The sequence below is a fragment of the Aedes albopictus genome, chromosome 1 (genome assembly GCF_035046485.1).
Source record: "Aedes albopictus strain Foshan chromosome 1, AalbF5, whole genome shotgun sequence".
In the NCBI taxonomy this organism is placed as follows: domain Eukaryota; kingdom Metazoa; phylum Arthropoda; class Insecta; order Diptera; family Culicidae; genus Aedes; species Aedes albopictus.
The window spans coordinates 164,921,805-164,940,171 of NC_085136.1; the positions used below are offsets into that span (position 1 = coordinate 164,921,805).

General features: G+C 46.6%; 1 protein-coding gene across 2 annotated transcripts in view; it reads right to left on the reverse strand.

Annotated features, from left to right (window-relative positions):
* The window catches only part of LOC109431464 (scoloptoxin SSD552), a 59,984-nt gene that overhangs the window by 28,619 nt on the left and 12,998 nt on the right, over positions 1-18,367 (reverse strand). For both annotated transcript variants that reach the window (XM_029862058.2, XM_029862059.2), the window contains exon 2: positions 8,351-8,739. In XM_029862058.2, the coding sequence (XP_029717918.2) occupies positions 8,351-8,474 (124 nt within the window). In that variant the 5' untranslated portion in view covers positions 8,475-8,739. The remainder of the gene's footprint in view (positions 1-8,350; positions 8,740-18,367) is intronic.

Below are 18,367 nucleotides of genomic sequence, written 5' to 3' on the forward strand. Positions count from 1 at the left end.
CCAATCGCGACTCATCCTGGCGTAGAAATCGTCGCTTGCCAAATAAACGTAAAGGGTAAAGAACTTTGCGTAGCTTCCGTTTACATTCCTCCAAGAATTTCAATTAACCGCCGTCATCTTTGGAATGCGGTTTCTGCACTATCACATCCAGTTTTAATTCTGGGTGATATGAACGCGCATGGTACAGGGTGGGGCGAACCATATGACGATAATAGAGCGGCCGTTTTCTATGATTTGTGCGACGATTTCAATTTGAACATTTTAAATACAGGTGAAGTGACACGTATTGCATCTGACGGCAAAGAAAGTCGTCTCGACCTATCACTGGGGTCAAGTTCACTATCATTCGATTGCTTGTGGAAGGTAATCGAGGATCCTCATGGTAGTGATCACTTACCCATTATAACCACCATAAAGCATAGTGAAAGGTCAGACCATCCAATTCAGGTTCCTTTCGACCTCACAAGGAATATCGATTGGCAAAAGTATGCAGAAGCGGTATCTTTTGGCATCGAATCATTCAATCCCCTCCCACCTTTGGATGAGTATCGATTCCTGTCTGAACTGATATATAAGAGTGCATTAGAATCACAAAAACGACGTGTTCCAAGTGCAACCTTCAAAAGAAGACCAGCCACACTAGGCTGGGATGATGATTGCACCCAGTTGTATCTTAAAAAATCTGATGCTTTCAAAACTTTTCGTAGGCACGGTACCTCAGATCTTTATCAAGAGTACGCAAAGCTCGAAAGACAGCTGAGAAACCTGCTGAAAGCGAAGAAGCGTAGTTATTGGCGACACTTCATTGAGGGTCTCTCAAGAGAAACTTCAATGACAACGCTTTGGAGAGTGGCTCGCAACATGCGAAACCGCTCTTCTTCTAATGAGAGTGACGAATACTCCAACCGTTGGATATTCAGCTTCGCGAAAAAGGTCTGCCCAGACTCAGTCCCAGCACAACCGATTTCTTGGGAAACATCCCCAAGAGACGGTTCTCTGGACAGACCCTTTAGTATGCTGGAACTTTCTATGGCTCTTCTTTCATCAAACAATTCCGCTCCGGGACGCGATATGATCAAGTTCAATCTTCTAAAGAATCTCCCAGATATCGCGAAAAGACGATTGCTGGACCTGTTCAACTCATTCATGGAGAACAACATTGTTCCGCATGAATGGAGACAGGTCAAAGTAATAGCTATTCAAAAGCCTGGTAAACCAGCGTCTGATCATAATTCATACCGCCCAATTGCTATGTTATCATGTTTAAGGAAATTGTTGGAAAAAATGATCCTATCACGACTCGATCATTGGGTCGAATCGAATAACTTGCTTTCAAATACACAGTTCGGGTTTCGCAAGGGCAAAGGAACAAACGATTGTCTAGCGTTGCTTTCAACAGATATTCAACTGGCCTTTGCGGAAAAGGAGCAACTGGCTTCAGTTTTCTTGGATATTAAGGGCGCCTTTGATTCAGTTTCCATAGGAATATTGTCAGAAAAACTGCACAATAGTGGACTTCCAGGAATTTTAAATAATTTCTTGTATAATTTGTTGTCAGAAAAACATATGAGTTTCAATCTCGGACAACTGACAACTTCCAGAATTAGTTACATGGGCCTACCCCAAGGCTCATGTTTAAGTCCCTTGCTTTATAATTTTTACGTGAAAGACATTGATAGTTGCTTGGAAGGACAATGCACGCTAAGACAACTTGCAGATGATGCTGTGGTTTCTCTAAAAGGCCCACATGCAGAAATGTTGCAAAGACCATTGCAAAATTCTCTAAATAATCTGTCAATCTGGGCAAGAGATTTAGGGATCGAGTTTGCTCCGCAAAAAACTCAATTGGTTGTGTTTTCTAGAAAGCGGAACCCAGCCCAACTGAAACTCAATCTTTTGGGAATAGAAATCGACCAGTCTTTGACTTCGAAATACCTTGGGGTCTGGTTTGATTCAAAAGGCACTTGGGGTACCCAAATCAAGTATTTGGTGCAAAAATGTCAACAAAGGATCAATTTTCTACGCACAATTACCGGAACATGGTGGGGTGCTCACCCGGAAGACCTCATAAAACTTTACAAAACGACTATTCTCTCTGTTATTGAGTATGGCTCTTTCTGCTTCCACTCAGCAGCAAACTGCCACCTAATAAAGTTGGAACGAATTCAATACCGTTGTTTGCGTATTGCTCTCGGCTGTATGCACTCAACGCATAATGCGAGCCTTGAGGTCCTGGCAGGGGTGAAACCTCTCCAGAACCGATTCTGGGAGCTCTCGCTAAGGTTACTTATCAAGTGTGGAGTGAGCAACACACTTGTCATTGAAAACTTCGAAGAAATGCTCAGTCTGAACACTCAATCAAAATTCATGAGAATCTATCTGTTCTACATGTCATCTGACATAAGCCTACCAAGTTATAATCCTCCCCGTGTACACTTCACTAATGACAGTACCTCTGTGAAATACGATCTGTCCATGAAACAAGCTATTCATGGAATACCAGATCAACTTCGATGTATATCTATTCCTCGCATTTTTAACGAAAAGTACCAAAATGTCAATTCCTATAAGAGATTCTTCACTGATGGGTCTCGCATAAATGGATCCACTGGTTTCGGTGTCTTCAATGAAAATTTCACCGCCTTCCGCAAACTTCAGGAACCTTGTTCGGTTTATGTTGCTGAGCTGGCAGCAATCAATTTCGCTTTGGGGATGATTTCAAACATGCCCGTAGACCATTTCTTCATCTTCTCGGATAGCCTTAGTTCGATTGAGGCACTCCGGTCGATGAAACCTGTAAAACATTCATCTTACTTTCTTACAAAAATAAGGGAGCAGATGGGTGCACTGGTCGAAAGATCATACAAGATTACCTTTGTATGGGTCCCCTCACATTGCTCAATTTATGGCAATGAGAAGGCGGACTCTCTCGCAAAGGTGGGCGCACAGGAAGGTGAGATCTATGATAGAAGAATTTCACATGATGAATTTTTCCATTTTGTTCGCCAGAGTTCTCTTCAAAGTTGGCAAAATGATTGGCGAGATGGCCAGCTGGGACGGTGGTTACATTCCATTATTCCTAACGTTTCTTTGCGAGTGTGGTGGTATGGTCTGGATGTAAGTCGCAATTTCATTCGCGTGATGTCAAGACTTATGTCCAACCATTACTCGCTAGACGCGCATTTACACAGGATTAACCTCGCGTTGAGCAATGTTTGTACTAAGTGCGGTTCCGGTTATGATGACATCGACCACGTAGTTTGGCAATGCCCGGATAATGACGCCTCCAGAGCGCTACTATTGGATACCCTTGAGGCCCGAAGTAGACAACCCTTTGTTCTTGTGAGAGATGTGTTGGGGACCCGCGATGTCACATATATGGGATGTATTTTCGACTTTCTTCGCTCTGCTGGTATAAAAGTTTAATTCGCTTGTGTTTTCTTCTCCAGTTTTTTTTCTCTGTTTTGTCCTCTTTGTGTTACCAAGCTACTCCTGGCCATCCGGAAGACCAAGTCCCACAACAAGTTGGTACCAACACCACAAGGCACCGAATTCGCTAGCAAGATGCGATTCACCCCCGGATGAGCAGCAGTGAAACCTTTGGCCCAATCCTTACCCTGTCCATCCTTCAAAATGTGACCTTCTAACCTCGAGCTGCCACGAGTACCCTGGCTTCCACTCATTACTAACAGATATCATTAAAAAGTTATTACTCTGTATAATGTATACTATTAAGTACAAAGAAAGATCCTCGGCTCCGTAAAGCGTTATACGCGATTGAGCCCCAAATAAATGAACTAGATAAAAAAATAGCATGAGCATGAGCATGAGCATGAGCATGAGCATGAGCATGAGCATGAGCAGCATGAGCAGCATGAGCAGAGATGACCGCACAATTCGTAGTTGCTACTCCGTGATTGACCAGAGCAATCGAAATTGCACGAGGAACCAATGAATAGGGCTTGGGACTAGCTTACTATTCTCAATGTACACAGGTCGAGAGCTCTCAACTTTAATAAGGTCAATAACGGCGCCGGCCACGTCCTTACGGTCATCGAGGATGGAAGGGAATGTTAGTAAGACAAACGTTGTTATAAAGACCGCGAATCGATGCATCCCCACGTTTGTCTCAGGAAGGATTTTTTTGTTAGTAGGGTAAGGTACATTGTCAGTCCGGGAGTCACCTATGGTTGGTGATATGATTTGACAATGGATCAATATACACAAACCGCCGTTAACAACCGACCACTTTTCGACGCAAGAACTAGCCAAAAAGAAAATTCTATCGCGCGTCTCCACTCCACTAGGGAGCAGAAACCTTTAGTCTATTCCACACAGAAATACACTGGACGCGACTCACTTGTCGGCGCCCGGATTTTTTCTCGACCGGCGAACCCGAAGTAACATTTTTCACTCTTTTGTGTAAATGCAAAAAATTAAAGAAAATATTTATTATCAACTAAAAGTGTTTTGGAAACTAGCGCCGAAGGGAAGCGAAAAATTCGGAACCGACTCGAACCACGGCGCGCGCACACTCGTCCCGTCTTCGGGAAGGGAGGGAAGAGGAAAAAAAAAATCGCAAAAATCTAGCAAAGCGAGCGCGCGAACTACCGCACACTACTGACTGCTTGGCGTCCCGTCATCGGAGCCCCGCAGAGGGAAGAGGAAAAAAATATCGCAAAAATCTAGCAAAGCGAGCGCGCGAAACTTTGCTGCTGCCGAACTACCGCACACTACTGACTGCTTGGCGTCCCGTCGTCGGAGCCCCGCAGAGAGAAGGGGAAAGAAAGCGCGCGAAACTTTGCTGCTGCCGAACTACCGCACACTACTGACTGCTTGGCGTCCCGTCGTCGGAGCCCCGCAGAGAGAAGGGGAAAGAAATTCGCAAAAATCTAGCAAAGCGAGCGCGCGAAACTTTGCTGCTGCCGAACTACCGCACACTACTGACTGCTTGGCGTCTTGTCGTCGGAGCCCCGCAGAGAGAAGGGGAAAGAAAATCGCAAAAATCTAGCAAAGCGAGCGCGCGAAACTTTGCTGCTGCCGAACTACCGCACACTACTGACTGCTTGGCGTCCAGTCGTCGGAGCCCCGCAGAGGGAAGAGGAAAAAAAATCGCAAAAATCTAGCAAAGCGAACGCGCGAAACTTTGCTGCTGCCGAACTACCGCACACTACTCTTTACTGTAACAGACAACAAATGAGGGAATTTTTATGGGGGGTCGCGAAAACTACGACTACTGGTAAAAGGGGGTCGCGCGACCTGAAAGTTTGGGAACCTATGCTCTACCACATTACTACAGCTGCGATTGAGTGTACAGCAGGTAAAGTCTGACTTGAATTGATTTTCTGTCGGCAGCTAGTTTTGCACATTTATACAGTAGTGAAGTTAGCTTGACTTTGTTAAGTGTCTTCAGCAGCGCAGCGGTAAGTTGGCAGGCCATCACGCAGAACGATCCAGTTCAAATCTACATAGCAGCGACATGTGTGAAAATATAATAATCAGAAGCAATTTCCAGACTTGAATCACAAACCCATCAACACATTTTTGTTTCTGCATGAATTTTGTCAAAGTTCTGTCAGAAGCTGCTTAGAAGGCTATCCAGCGTGCTTATGTGAACTTTAAAGTTCCAAAATTACTTAAAAATGAAGCTGCTTAGAAGGCTAACGAGCGACCTCGAACAAGCTGCTTAGCTTATAAAGTACCCTTTTATCTGAACTTTTGGTTACTTGGGTATGCGTACATGCCTCCATTTAGGCGCGTGTAAAATGTACGCATATCGCCTCCACTTTATCATCTTATGCAACATCTTATACGACCACTGGTTGACTGGGAGTGGTAGTGGTAGAGGCTAACCCCTTTGCAAGAAGTGGGTTGGCGAGTTCCCCGTTAAGGAGAAGCAAGAAAGTATAAGCGGGAAGCTGCACACGCAGCTCCAGCGTGGGAACTCCGATCCATTCCCCGGCAAGCCAGCCGGTGGAGATACTGGACAGAGCGTAGTTGATGAGGGCCATCAACCAAGAGAGAGAAGGACTGCCCGCGATCGAGGTGGCTGAACATCAGCTTGACAAGATTATCGACTTTGCGTCCACGAAGTCTAACATAAGTAAGGACCTGAAAACAGTCCTCTAGCGATTTCGGAGGTCGATGGACGATGCAGCAGCGGCGGAACCGACGAAAGTAAAGTTACGAAGTCTACCCAGCCGGAGGCCTTCGATATCGCAGGAAGTCCAAAATATGTGGCGGATGCGACTGCTCGTGATAAGCACTCACACAAGCGGGTGAGGCAGCCGTCGGGTGAGAAGCTATCTAGCGGTACCCGCAAGGCTATGAAGATACTAACACCGAAGGTCGGCTGTAATGCCGACAAGTAGGACCCCAGCTAGGCGTCCCGGAAAGCTGGGAAGAGTGGGCTCGAAAAGGCTGGCCCGTTCCTGATGGAAGAGAACAAAGGGTTGCGAGCGTTGTGAGGCCCTCAGCAACCACAGAAACCAAGAGGAGGCCCCTCCTGGACAAAAGTTGAGCAGAAGAGGAAGAAAAAAAAGCCGCAGGTCGAGGAGAACAGGGACGCCAAACCAAGAAGGCGTGAAAAAGTAGGTGCCAATCGTGAGAAAGGCGACGCGCTCGTCATCAGGACTGAACAGTACGTCTTGAAGGCGATGCGAAGTGACTCCATGCTCGTGGATCTGACGTGGAAGCTGACGTGCGCAGTATCAGACGTACTCGTACGGGTGAGATGATCCTGGAGCTGAAGCGCGATAAGAAACGCAAGGGCGCCGGCTACAAAAGTTTGGTGGAAGAAGCCCCTAGGCGAGCGGGTAGAGGGAGGACTCTCAAACAAGAGGAGGCTCTGAAGGTAAAAAACTAGTCGCGGTCACCAAAGTGGAAGAGCTCGCCACGGCACTGCGGCAACAGTGTAACGTGCAGGTGGCCACAGCAACCGTTAGACTATGGAAGGGGCCGGCAGGGTCTCCGTCGTGAGCCAAACTCACTTGGACCATGCGGTGACCAGTTGGTAACGTTGCTCTTGCGTGCATGCTATGCCTACATGCCTAGGTAAGTCCACCTTACCCGACATCTCCACTAGACAGAAATGTCTTGCCTTTTTTTCTGGACAGATGTGTCATGACAGAAATGTTCTCTCGCCGTTGGCAAGGAGAGCACCGGTGTCGAACATTTCTGTAACGTTTTCTGTTTCTGGCAGCGAAAAGGGAAGACGTTTATGTCTAGCGGAGACGTGTGGTTTGAAATGGAAGACAAGGAACGGATGCATCGAGTACGAAACGATTGGGACGAGTGGGATGTACGACGGATGGCGTTCAAGTCGCGGTCAAGACCGAAATAAGAACAAGCAAAAGGCCCGTTATGAGGGCCTGTGCCGGAGGGAGTTCCAATAAGAAGCCGTGAGGTGATGCCTACAGGATCGTGCTGGCCAATACTAGGAGTGTACCCAGCAGTCTCCGGAGATGCTGGAGAGGGTCATTGAGGGACTGTTTCCGCATCATGATCCGAGTCTTTGACCTCCTATTGAGACCGACGATGAGGAGAGTGTCCAGGAAATCCGGAAATCCGTCGGCATATAGACCAATATGCTTGCTTAATATGGCAGGGAAAGTGCTCGAGAGGATCATCCTCAAAAGACTGTCGAGGAGGAAAAAGTTGCAATCAAAAACTGGCCGCAGATTTCGGAAGTCAGATACGTCAAATTGCGGTTAACGCGGAATCAGTTTTTAACCCTAAAAGGGATACCTGGGGTCCATTGGACCCCAGGCGCCTTTCAGAGCTCGTCTTTGATGGAACACACTCAGCGAGGTGACGAAACTGAGGCCATGAAGGTATCCCTTTTAGGGTTAATATTGTCATTGCAGTGGGTAGCAGGAGTAGTGTTGGACATGTCCGTCTTCCGAGGACATAGGAAGTGGGAGGCCACCCCCTATATAGAATACGGACAACGGTTCTAGAACTTGAACAAAAAAAAATGGATTTCCTCATGAATGGATAGGAATCTCATGCATCACTGATAGTCATCGCATCTTTTATGATCGTAAAGGAACTGAAACTTTTTTAATAAATGAATTTTTGCCCACACCTACTGCATGCAATTGCTGACTTCGTGAGTTCGTTGTTAATTTTTTATTGCCTTCATATGCTTCGGTCATGAACGTGAGCTAGTAAACTTCTTTCTTTTTTTTAACGGCACCCGTATAGTAGAAGAATTTAATAAAGTTTTTTTTTCTTGCTCCGTGCCATTCTTTCCCATTGGATTAGACAGATTCTGAGACGGATGGCAAGTTTTTATCCCTTCATCCCACTAGTATAGTAGCAACTGGTAATTAAAATTTATGATACTCACTCAACAGGACCCCTCCATTAAGGCACGTCTGGGCGCTTTTGCCGACCAAGTTGCAGAATAAGATGACCACCGCCAGGGTGCTGCTGAGCGTGCTTCGAGTCTTATCATTGCGTGATGCCGCCATCGTTTTGCCTTTTTAATATTTTCCTCTCTTTTTCACTTTCTAATTGATGACTTTGGGAAACTTTCTCTCCACGTGTTCCGCGTGGTCGCAGATGCTGTGTGTTACTGTTACTGAATTTTTCCTTTCCTTAACCTTGTGTTTTTTCTTTTTTTTTTGTTCCGTCGATAGGATGCTGGGTGGTTGAGAAATTATCCGATGATGAAAGGTTGTCAGCAGCCTAGAGTCAATTAAACCCAAAAGTTTTGAAAAATTTGGTTTCCGTGATCTGAAACGAGAAGTGATAACAGATGGATGGGGTTTAGAAGGTCCTTTTTGATGGGTAAAGTATTTTACTTTTCATTTTTATGTCAATATCTGACGTTAATCGTATTTTTAAAGTAGTTTTGATTCCAGACATTATCAAACAAAATGTCTGATGTCAGTGTCAACCAGAACTATAGCTGCTTGTAAAGGAGGCTTCAAGAACTACCAGCACAACTAGGCAGCTTTTGAATGCTACTAAATATCCTGTAAAGTCAAGAGATTTTACATTATGAAAAGGTTCTGCAGCGTATCGAGAATCGAACCCAGATACCTTATGGCGCGTCAACCGGTTGTGCTATATGGGCTGTATCAGTTTCATTGAGCTCTGAATTCTACATATTATTCAATGTGTCTGTACACGTGTTAAACAACGTAAAATATGCATCCCATAATTTGTTTTTGTTTTCAATTTTAAAGTTATTCCTCCCTCATCTCAGTTCCTAAACTGGCGGTGACTATCGCCACTCCAAATCAATCACTCTGCTGGCATGCTACCGGACCGCCGCGACGCCACGAGAGACAGGGGGCGATGCAAGCAAGATCGAGAAACACGTCACATCCAGGAAGTGCTTCCCTTTTTCGATTATTATTAAACACCAGCTGAAGAAGTGTGATGCTGGAAAATAAAACAGGCGAAAAGATGATGAGGCGAAAAAAAACCTGTCAAGCACGGCTGAAGCAGATTTTTCACTTTTCCGTGCCGTCCGTTATCTGTCGGTGGCAGTTAATTTTGAAAGGCATCCAGCCCTGGCTTCCGCGCGCCCTCGTCGGAAGGCAGCCAGCAGCGCCCTCCAAGGCTATACGGCACGACATTCTTCTACAAAAGACAGTCCCAAGAAGAGGGGGCTCGTCGGCCGTCGACACCGATGCTGCTTATCATCATTCATTTTTTCGTCAATCTGTCCCCAGTGATTCGCTGCTGCTCATTGGTGATGGTGTGGATATTCGTTCGGAGTGTGATAAATCTCCGAGACTGCGTGGCGGCGACGACGGCGGCAGCGCTGATTTGATGATAAAATGTTTTCCTTTTGGGTTTGGACCTGGGAGTAGTATAGTTTACCGTTCAGACGAGATTTCTAGTTTAGGGGTATGCAAAGCGATGGCATTTGTACAATCAAAAGATGCTCAACACAATGTAGACAGAAACTTATGAGTTTGACCATTAGGATTCAATTACGACGCTTTCTAAAAACGCTCTTTGGTTGTATAAAGAGAAAACGGCGAAAGATGAATTATGAGCTCATTCTACGGCGGAATCAGCATTTAGAAGGTCATCAAATCCGGAAGGGCTGGCATGCTGCGAGAATGTCGGTAAATAACTCTGCAACGCTGGTGTTCATCACAGATACGGTCTGCACAACACTCATGTGAGGAAGCTCAAAAAGTGGAGAGCTGGGACAACCTGTGCTGCTAGTGCAGTCTTGCAGCTCAGGACTTCGTGACTCGCTCTTTTAGGAGGTCATCAAGGTATTATTTTCTTCTCGAAGTAAGGGGGGATACTCTGCGCACCGGACACCTGAACGGGAGGCTTAGGTAGTGTAGGGTTGGAATCGCCTCCAACACAAACGAAAGAGGCAGGACTAGATTCCCGACCAAAAAACATGTTCTCATCTCGGAATCCCTTTGCCCTCGAGAGGCGGGCTGGGTCGACACCACGCCTGCTGCCTTTGCCAGAGATCTCTTTCCATCCGCGGACTCGAATCCAACCCAGTACGCCACGACGCAACGCTTCCAGGATGTTCTCCTCGTGGCCACTTATTCGATGTAAGGGGGGTCGAGTTCGATCGCAGGCCACCAGCCGACTCCGAACCCTTGGACAACCTCTTGTATAGTATCTGTAGTCCACGCGCCACTTCCTCTGTAGCTCCAAGACGATGTGGGAGTTGAAACGGCTTACCAGTCAAACACATCATTAACATGGACAAGATTTTCCGGAGTTGTGTCCTCCCCACATGTGGCAGGCTTGGCAGTGACAGCGTGCAACTCTGGCGTAATGTCGTCAACAAAGCCGACAATCTCCACTCTCACCGGGCACTCTAACCTCAACACCTCGTCGTACATGACATTTCGTAATACCGGACCCAGGATGGAACCTTGCGGAACTGCTGAGGTTATGTGAAAGCACTTCCGATCATAAACTAGTACTCGATTCTGGATTCTGGCCCAGACGCAGGAGCGCATTGGTAATTGCTAGCCAACTGGCGCTATTAAACGCGTTCCTTACATACAGTGTCACTACTACACAGTAGCGAGTCCCCCTTCTCTTAGGCTCGAATGCCTTCCCGGCAGTTTTTGTAACCGGCAGGATAGCATCTACGGCGGTCAACCTCCTCTTACGGAAGCCGTATGGGCTACTCGAGAGACCATTTACACCCTCGGTGTGCCTCAACATTCTATTGAGGATGATCTTTTCACCCGCCGTGTCTATCAAGTATATTGGTCTATATGCCGTCGGGTCTCTGGGTGGTTTCCCCGCCTTTGCCAATAGAACCAGGTTTTGTTTCTTCTATACTTCTGGGAAAACTCCCTTGTCCAGGCATTTCTGCATAGCAGACCTGAAATTCCCGGAGCCTCTGCAATAGCAACTTTTAGGCCAAGTTCGGAACTCCGTCCGGACGTGGGGCCTTATCTACGCTAAGGGACTTTGCTATCCTCGCAAGTTCCACATCGGTGACCCTCTCCTCATCGCCAGCCCCAGTCCCCGGCTGTCCTACGAAAGGAGGCCAAGAACTAGGATCATGACGCGAAAAAAGCCCCTCGATGATCCCCTCCAACATCTCTGGAGATTGATCTGTAGGAGCTATTACACCTCTCGTCTTGGTCATAACGATCCTGTAGGCGTCACCCCACGGGTTCGCATTGGCACTCTGACAGAGACCTTCAAAGCAGGCCTTTTTGATTGCTCTTATCTCGGTCTTCAACGCGGCTTTTGCAGCGGCGATCGTGCTCGCTGCATCCGCCGCCTAGCCCGTAGGCAGGCGCGGCGCAGGTCCGCATTCGCGTCGGTCCACCAGTAAGCCGGTGGCCTCCCATTTCTAGGGTGGACTCGTCTGGGCATGGTCGCATCACACGCACATGAGAGCACCGCTACCAGCTCGTCGCCGTCTAAACCAAGCAAGTTTCGCTCACGGCGGAGTGCCTCCCTGAATACCCCTTCGTCAAAGTATGATGCCTTCCAACTGCGAGGGCTTCTCCTTGGCCTAGCCGCCTCTTCTTCTACCCGCTGTCTGCTGTTGTTGTAGTCGATACTGTAGCGAACCGCCAGATGGTCGCTTTGAGTGTAGCTATCATCTACTCTCCAGTTCGTACTACTTGTTAAGCCAGGACTACAAAAGGTCACGTCAATAATTGACTCCGCTCCGTTTCGACTATAGGTACTCTTGGTACCGACGTTAGCCAAGTCGACATCTAAGATGGCCAGTGTCTCTAGCTGGATCGGACCCCGCTGGTTCGTGAAACGGGTTCCCCATTCCACGGCCCAGACATAAAAGTCACCCGCTATTACCACCGGCCTTCGCCCTATTAGCACGGACGTAATGCGGTCCAGCATTTTCGTGAACTCGGTCGGCCACCGCGGAAGCGCATAACAGCTTCAGAAGAAGACCCCGTTTACTTTGGCGACCACGAAGCCCTCATAGGTAGTAGACACCAACTCCTGGACGGGGTATTAACCCGACGTCCATATCGTCGCCATTTTTCTGGATCCATCCGCGACCCAGTTGCCGTTGCCGGCGGGTACTCGGTATGGATCCGATATGATGACGATAACCGTCTCCCACTCAGAAACCGCCTGACAAATATCCGTCTCCCATTCAGAAACCGCCTGAGCCGCGTCACAGTGGTTCAGGTTCAGCTACCAAGGTATGGCGGTGGCGTATTGACTCACCACTTTTTTGTCTCGCTTCCCGCTGCTCCGTAAGTAACAAACTAGTACCGCGTGCTTCGGCAATTGACCTCCCCGCAAGTAAGGCATTTTCAACTTACACAACAGAAGTGCTTTGAAACTTTCTGGGATTTCTTTCTATGCCAACGGCTTGAATCCAATTCAGCTTCTAACGATACTTCTGCTCCGTAAACCCTATCTTATGTACTTTTAAATTGCAAGCGTACAAAAAGTGCTGCCTATCTGTAGAGGCGAAAACTGTAGCACTCACGAGCTCGAAGATTAAATACGGCTCCGCTTTAGGAAACATGTCCTCCACTTTTTCGGGATGAGAAGAAAATATCCTCTCAGCCTGCTACATTTTTCGCGTTGGAGTATGGGAGATAGCTTGAACCGCCTAACAGATGTTGAACAATATCTGATCTTTAGCGTCAACCAGGTAAAACCCACGTTGACGTGTATCTTTAGGATTTCTTAACCAGCACAAGTCGGCAAACCACTGCTGTATCCACGTGGGTGGAGAAAAAAGTGCGACAAACCGTTCAATTGGGATTACCACCAAACCAACCGCGCCCCAAACCTCCCCTTCCTTATTCCCGTTTTGAAAGAGATGCTCTCCGACGGTCAGCCCAACGAAATCCGTCATCCCTCGACTTGCGAGCTGAGAACCATGACAGTCCATCGTCACCTGTCCTGTGAGAACCACACCAAACTGCTTCTGTGTGTGAGGATACGAGAACTACGCGTCGACTGTGCGACGATCTCGTTTGACTCTGAGCTCTATCGTGAACCGTAATGATCGAAGTCCACTCCACCCGGTTTCGGAGACCGTGGCGTGACCTCCACGAATCGAGTCTCCTCTAACTACCTGCGAGGATACGTTAACCATCTCATAGTGCCTCCGTCGCATTACAAGGTAGTGCCCTCCCCGGCTTCGGGCACTGTAGATTCCCCGAGCCGAGTTTTGGCTGACGACCAACATAAAGGGACAAGTGACCATCATCACCATCGTCTCGTGATAGTACCTCTTCTCGCACCGGCTTCGCAGGCCTCCAGGTTGATAGTGTTAATCTTAACGTCCCTGACGTATTTTGCGTACTCAAATTTTGACGTTCATTTGGCTCTATTTTCTTCAAATTTTACCCGATTTTGAAAAAAATTTGACAGAACAAAAACGGTAGTAATTTCTGATTGTTTTAGAATGCACCGGTTGGTCAAGTAGGATGACCGGTTCCGGATTTATACGGAAACCCAGTGGGGTACGTCGATTGACCAAATGAGACATTGTTTTTGTTTTTTACAGATCTTATATGGAACAATAAATTTTCCAAGGTTTTCACCTACGTTCAATACAGCTAACTTTGCTGCAGGTCTATCTACCTTCAAACTCTCTTCTACTTGTTCTTGGATAACGTCTAAACCGGGACAAAGCCAGCTTCTTAGCTTAGTGTTCTATGAGCACTTTCACAGTTAACAATTGAGAGCTCCTTCTGTCATTTACCATTTTGCATTTGTATATCGTGTGGTAGGCATGAAGACACTTTGACGTGTTCAAATACATTCTGGTTCTTGATGTCTGCAAAGCAGTTGGGCGCGGGCGGGGTTGACCTTGCCCGCCTTCCGAGGACAAAGGGAGTAGCGAGGACCACTCGGGAAACTGGCTAAGCGCCAGCATGTTACCGTGATCGACTCTCCAGAGCGAGTCATCGATGTTCGTTGCTGCTAGGCTACGCAGCTAACCTTGAGGGTGCGATGTGCACTATCCCCTCTCTGAAGCAATACCTTCTTGGTGGTTCCGTAGAGACATAGGGTTTGGCGACCATAGGAATGGTTTAGTGGGTACGAGGAGAGAGTAGTCCTGGCTTTTACTTTTGTTGTAGAAGACGGCCTCAGACCTACACTACCCTAACCTTCTGTTAGGGTGTCTGTTGAGCAGATTATCCCCCTATGGTTTAGAAGAAAAAAAAAATACATTCTGGTAGCCAGACAAGGGTAACATTCGTTAATGTGGGCCACTTTTCCAAGTGACCACTTTTCCGAGGCGACCGTCGTTACCGCACATTATTGAAGACGATAAGTATTGAGTGAACTTTGTCCTCCTCCAGATAATGGCCAGACTATGGCACCAAAATTATTTTGGCAGTTATATCTGCATGGCGAAAACTAAAGCTTCAGTGAATAAGTAACGATAAATAATATAAATGTTTGAAGAAGCCTGCCCTCTGCGGTCTGTGAAGACCACAAGAGGAACCCCTTGGTGGAACTCCGATCTGGCGAAGCTCAGGAAACAATGTAGAAAGAGTTGGAACAGACGACGTTCGGCTGGATCGGAGGCTTTCAGGTCGGCTCGCAAGGCCTACCAGAAAGCTCTTCGGTCTGCTGAACGATCCGGCTGGAAAAACCTTTGTACAAATGTTTCCAGTCTGAGTGAAGCCAGTCGATTGAACAAAATCCTTGCAAAATCTAAGGATTTTCAAGTGAACGAACTTCGTTTGCCAAATGGTGATTTCACTTCCTCTGATGAGGAAGTTTTAGAATGTTTATTCAGTACACACTTCCCCGGATGTGTGGATATTACATCTTCGGAGGAACCTGATGTCTTTTCTTGTAGTTATGATTCTTTAGCTTCGGCTCGGAGTATCGTAACTTTAGAATCGATTGAATGGGCACTTAATAGCTTTGCTCCTTTCAAATCTCCTGGGGCAGATGGGATTTATCCTATTTTGCTTCAGAAGGGATTTGATAATTTCAAACATGTTTTGAAACAACTACTTGTTTGCAGTTTTGCTACAGGGTATATTCCCAAATCCTGGCGGGATATTACTGTGAAGTTTATTCCGAAAGTGGGTCGCGCGTCGTATGAAGAAGCAAAGAGCTTCAGACCTATCAGTTTGACCTCTTTTCTTCTGAAATGCTTAGAACGCATTGTGGATCATCACATCCGTGATGTTTATCTGGCCAATGTGCCTCTTCATGTGAACCAACATGCTTACCAATCTGGAAAGTCCACTGTGACTCTTTTACACAAAGTTGTTTACGATATCGAGAAGGCATTCGCTCAACAGCAATCCTGCTTGGGTGTTTTCTTAGATATCGAGGGTGCCTTTGACAACGTGCCTTTCGATGCCATATTGGAAGCCGCACGGGGTCATGGTATATCTCCAATGATTTCCAATTGGATTCACCAAATGCTCAAAAACCGACATCTCTTCTCGACATTGCGTCAAGCGGCGATTAGGAAATTGAGTGTTTGTGGATGCCCCCAAGGGGGAGTCTTATCACCACTTTTATGGAATCTCGTAGCAGATACGCTATTGAGGCAACTCAATAATAGCGGTTTTCCTACTTATGGTTTTGCCGACGACTACCTAACATTGTTAGTCGGTATGTGCATCAGCACCCTTTTCGACCTGATGCAAAACGCTCTTCAGGTAGTTGAGGGTTGGTGTCGCCAATATGGCCTTTCGGTAAATCCGAGTAAAACATCTATTGTTCTTTTCACGGAAAAGCGAAACCGTAATGGTGTTCGAACTTTACGTCTCTTTGATTCTGAAATCAATGTGACTGAACAGGTAAAGTACGTTGGAGTCATTCTTGATTCCAAGCTTTCCTGGACACCTCATGTTGAGTTCAGAATCAAGAAAGCTTGTATGGCCTTCGGGCAATGCCGGCGAACCTTTGGCACAACTTGGGGTCTAAAACCCAAGTATATCAAATGGATCTACACAACTGTTGTTCGACCAATATTGGCCTATGGATGTCTTGTGTGGTGGCAAAAGGGCGAAGTGAGAACGGTCCAATCAAAGTTAGGCCATCTCCAAAGGATGTGCTTAATGGCGATGTCTGGAGCGTTCTCTTCAACTCCCACGGCAGCGCTCGAAGTTCTCTTTGACGTTGTCCCACTACACATTCATCTCAAGCAAGAAGCACTTTCTTGCACTTACCGTCTATGGGTACTCGGTTTACTAGAGGAAACTCCTGTGAACCGCAGTTCAACACACACCTCGTTGTTTCCACTTTTGGTGAATTGGGACAAAGTTGTCCTTGCTCCAAGTGATCTTACAATTGCTTGTAATTTTCCATATAGGACATTTTCCACGAAATTCCCTTCCCGGGAAGAGTGGACATCTGGTTATCTGGAGAGGAGTATTTCAGACGGCATCGTATGTTACACTGATGGCTCTCTTCTAGAAGGTCGAGCAGGTGCTGGTGTTTATTCTCGTGAGCTAAGGCTGTATCAGTCTTATTCACTTGGCAGACACTGCACCGTTTTTCAGGCCGAAATCTTTGCTCTTATGTGCGGAGTGCAATCAGCATTTCAGCAGCACGTAATGGGCAAAGTAATATACTTCTGTTCAGATAGCCAGGCTGCTATTAAAGCACTTGCTTCGGCCAACTCCAGGTCGAAGATAGTTATCGCTTGTCGAACTCAAATTGAGGAGCTGAATTCAGCAAACGCTGTTCACCTTGTATGGGTACCTGGCCATTCTTCCATCGCTGGAAATGAATTGGCTGATGAGTTAGCTCGCACTGGAGCATCACATGACTTCATTGGCCCTGAGCCAGCTATTCCGGTATCCAAGTGTTGGGTGAAGCTTCAGATTGACACCTGGGCTGCCACTCAGCACAAACAATACTGGAATAGTTTGGAGTCATGTCGTCAAACAAAATTGTATTGTACTGAGCCATCTCTAGGGGTGGCAAAGTATCTAACAAATCTGTCAAAGCAGAATTGCAGCATGCTGGTCAAAGCATTGACTGGCCACTGCCGACTCAGTTATCACATGGCGAATATTCAGCAAGCTGATTCATTTGAATGTGATAGCTGTGAATCCGATTATGGAACTTCGTATCATTTAATATGTAACTGTCCAGCTTTTGCGCAATTGCGTTTCCGAGTACTCGGGAAACACTTATTAAGTGAAACTGACTTCAGAAACCTGAATCTTCAGGACGTTCTGTTGTTCTTGACCCGCTGTGGTAAAGAGCTATAGGCTCTCTTTACGCTTTATGCATTATCGCAGTGCCCTTCTCAGGGCGCTGTTCGAACCCATTGTGGCACGCTTATGCGTTATTACAGTGTCCTTTCCAGGACGCTATGTGAACCCATTGTGGTACGCTTTTGCGAGTATGACGATCCTATTCCCTTACCTGTCCTTTCCCATCTCCTATCCTTTTTCCTTCCCTTCTCCGTCAGGTAAATGATGAATAGGCTCGTGTTCATGGCGATGGCACAAATTTCCCAAATGGAGGAGAACGTGCCTCTAGAGCCGACCTACTGATACCTGATATATCTGCATGGCGAAAACTAAAGCTTCAGTGAATAAGTAACGATAAATAATATAAATGTTTGATTTATAGCACACTCATCAGTTGCTTAATAGAGTGTAATAGCGATAAGCTTACACCCATACATAATCAGCATTTAACCCATTGTTCTTTTTTTTCAGAAAGTCTAGGCTGCCACGAAACATTATTATAGCAACGGCAGAAAAGGAGTCAAAATTATTAGTGCGATGAAAGAACACAACTCGTGAAAGAACCATTAATCATTTCCATCAAGCCTGGGTGCTGTTCTCTCTCACTCGTGTGACACATATTTCACATGATCAATTTTGTGTGGCATGTACAGAAAAAAGGGTGACAATCACGGCTTTCATCTAGCCTAGAGCCTACGGACAGTGTGGCTCTAGATTGAACGACTTTT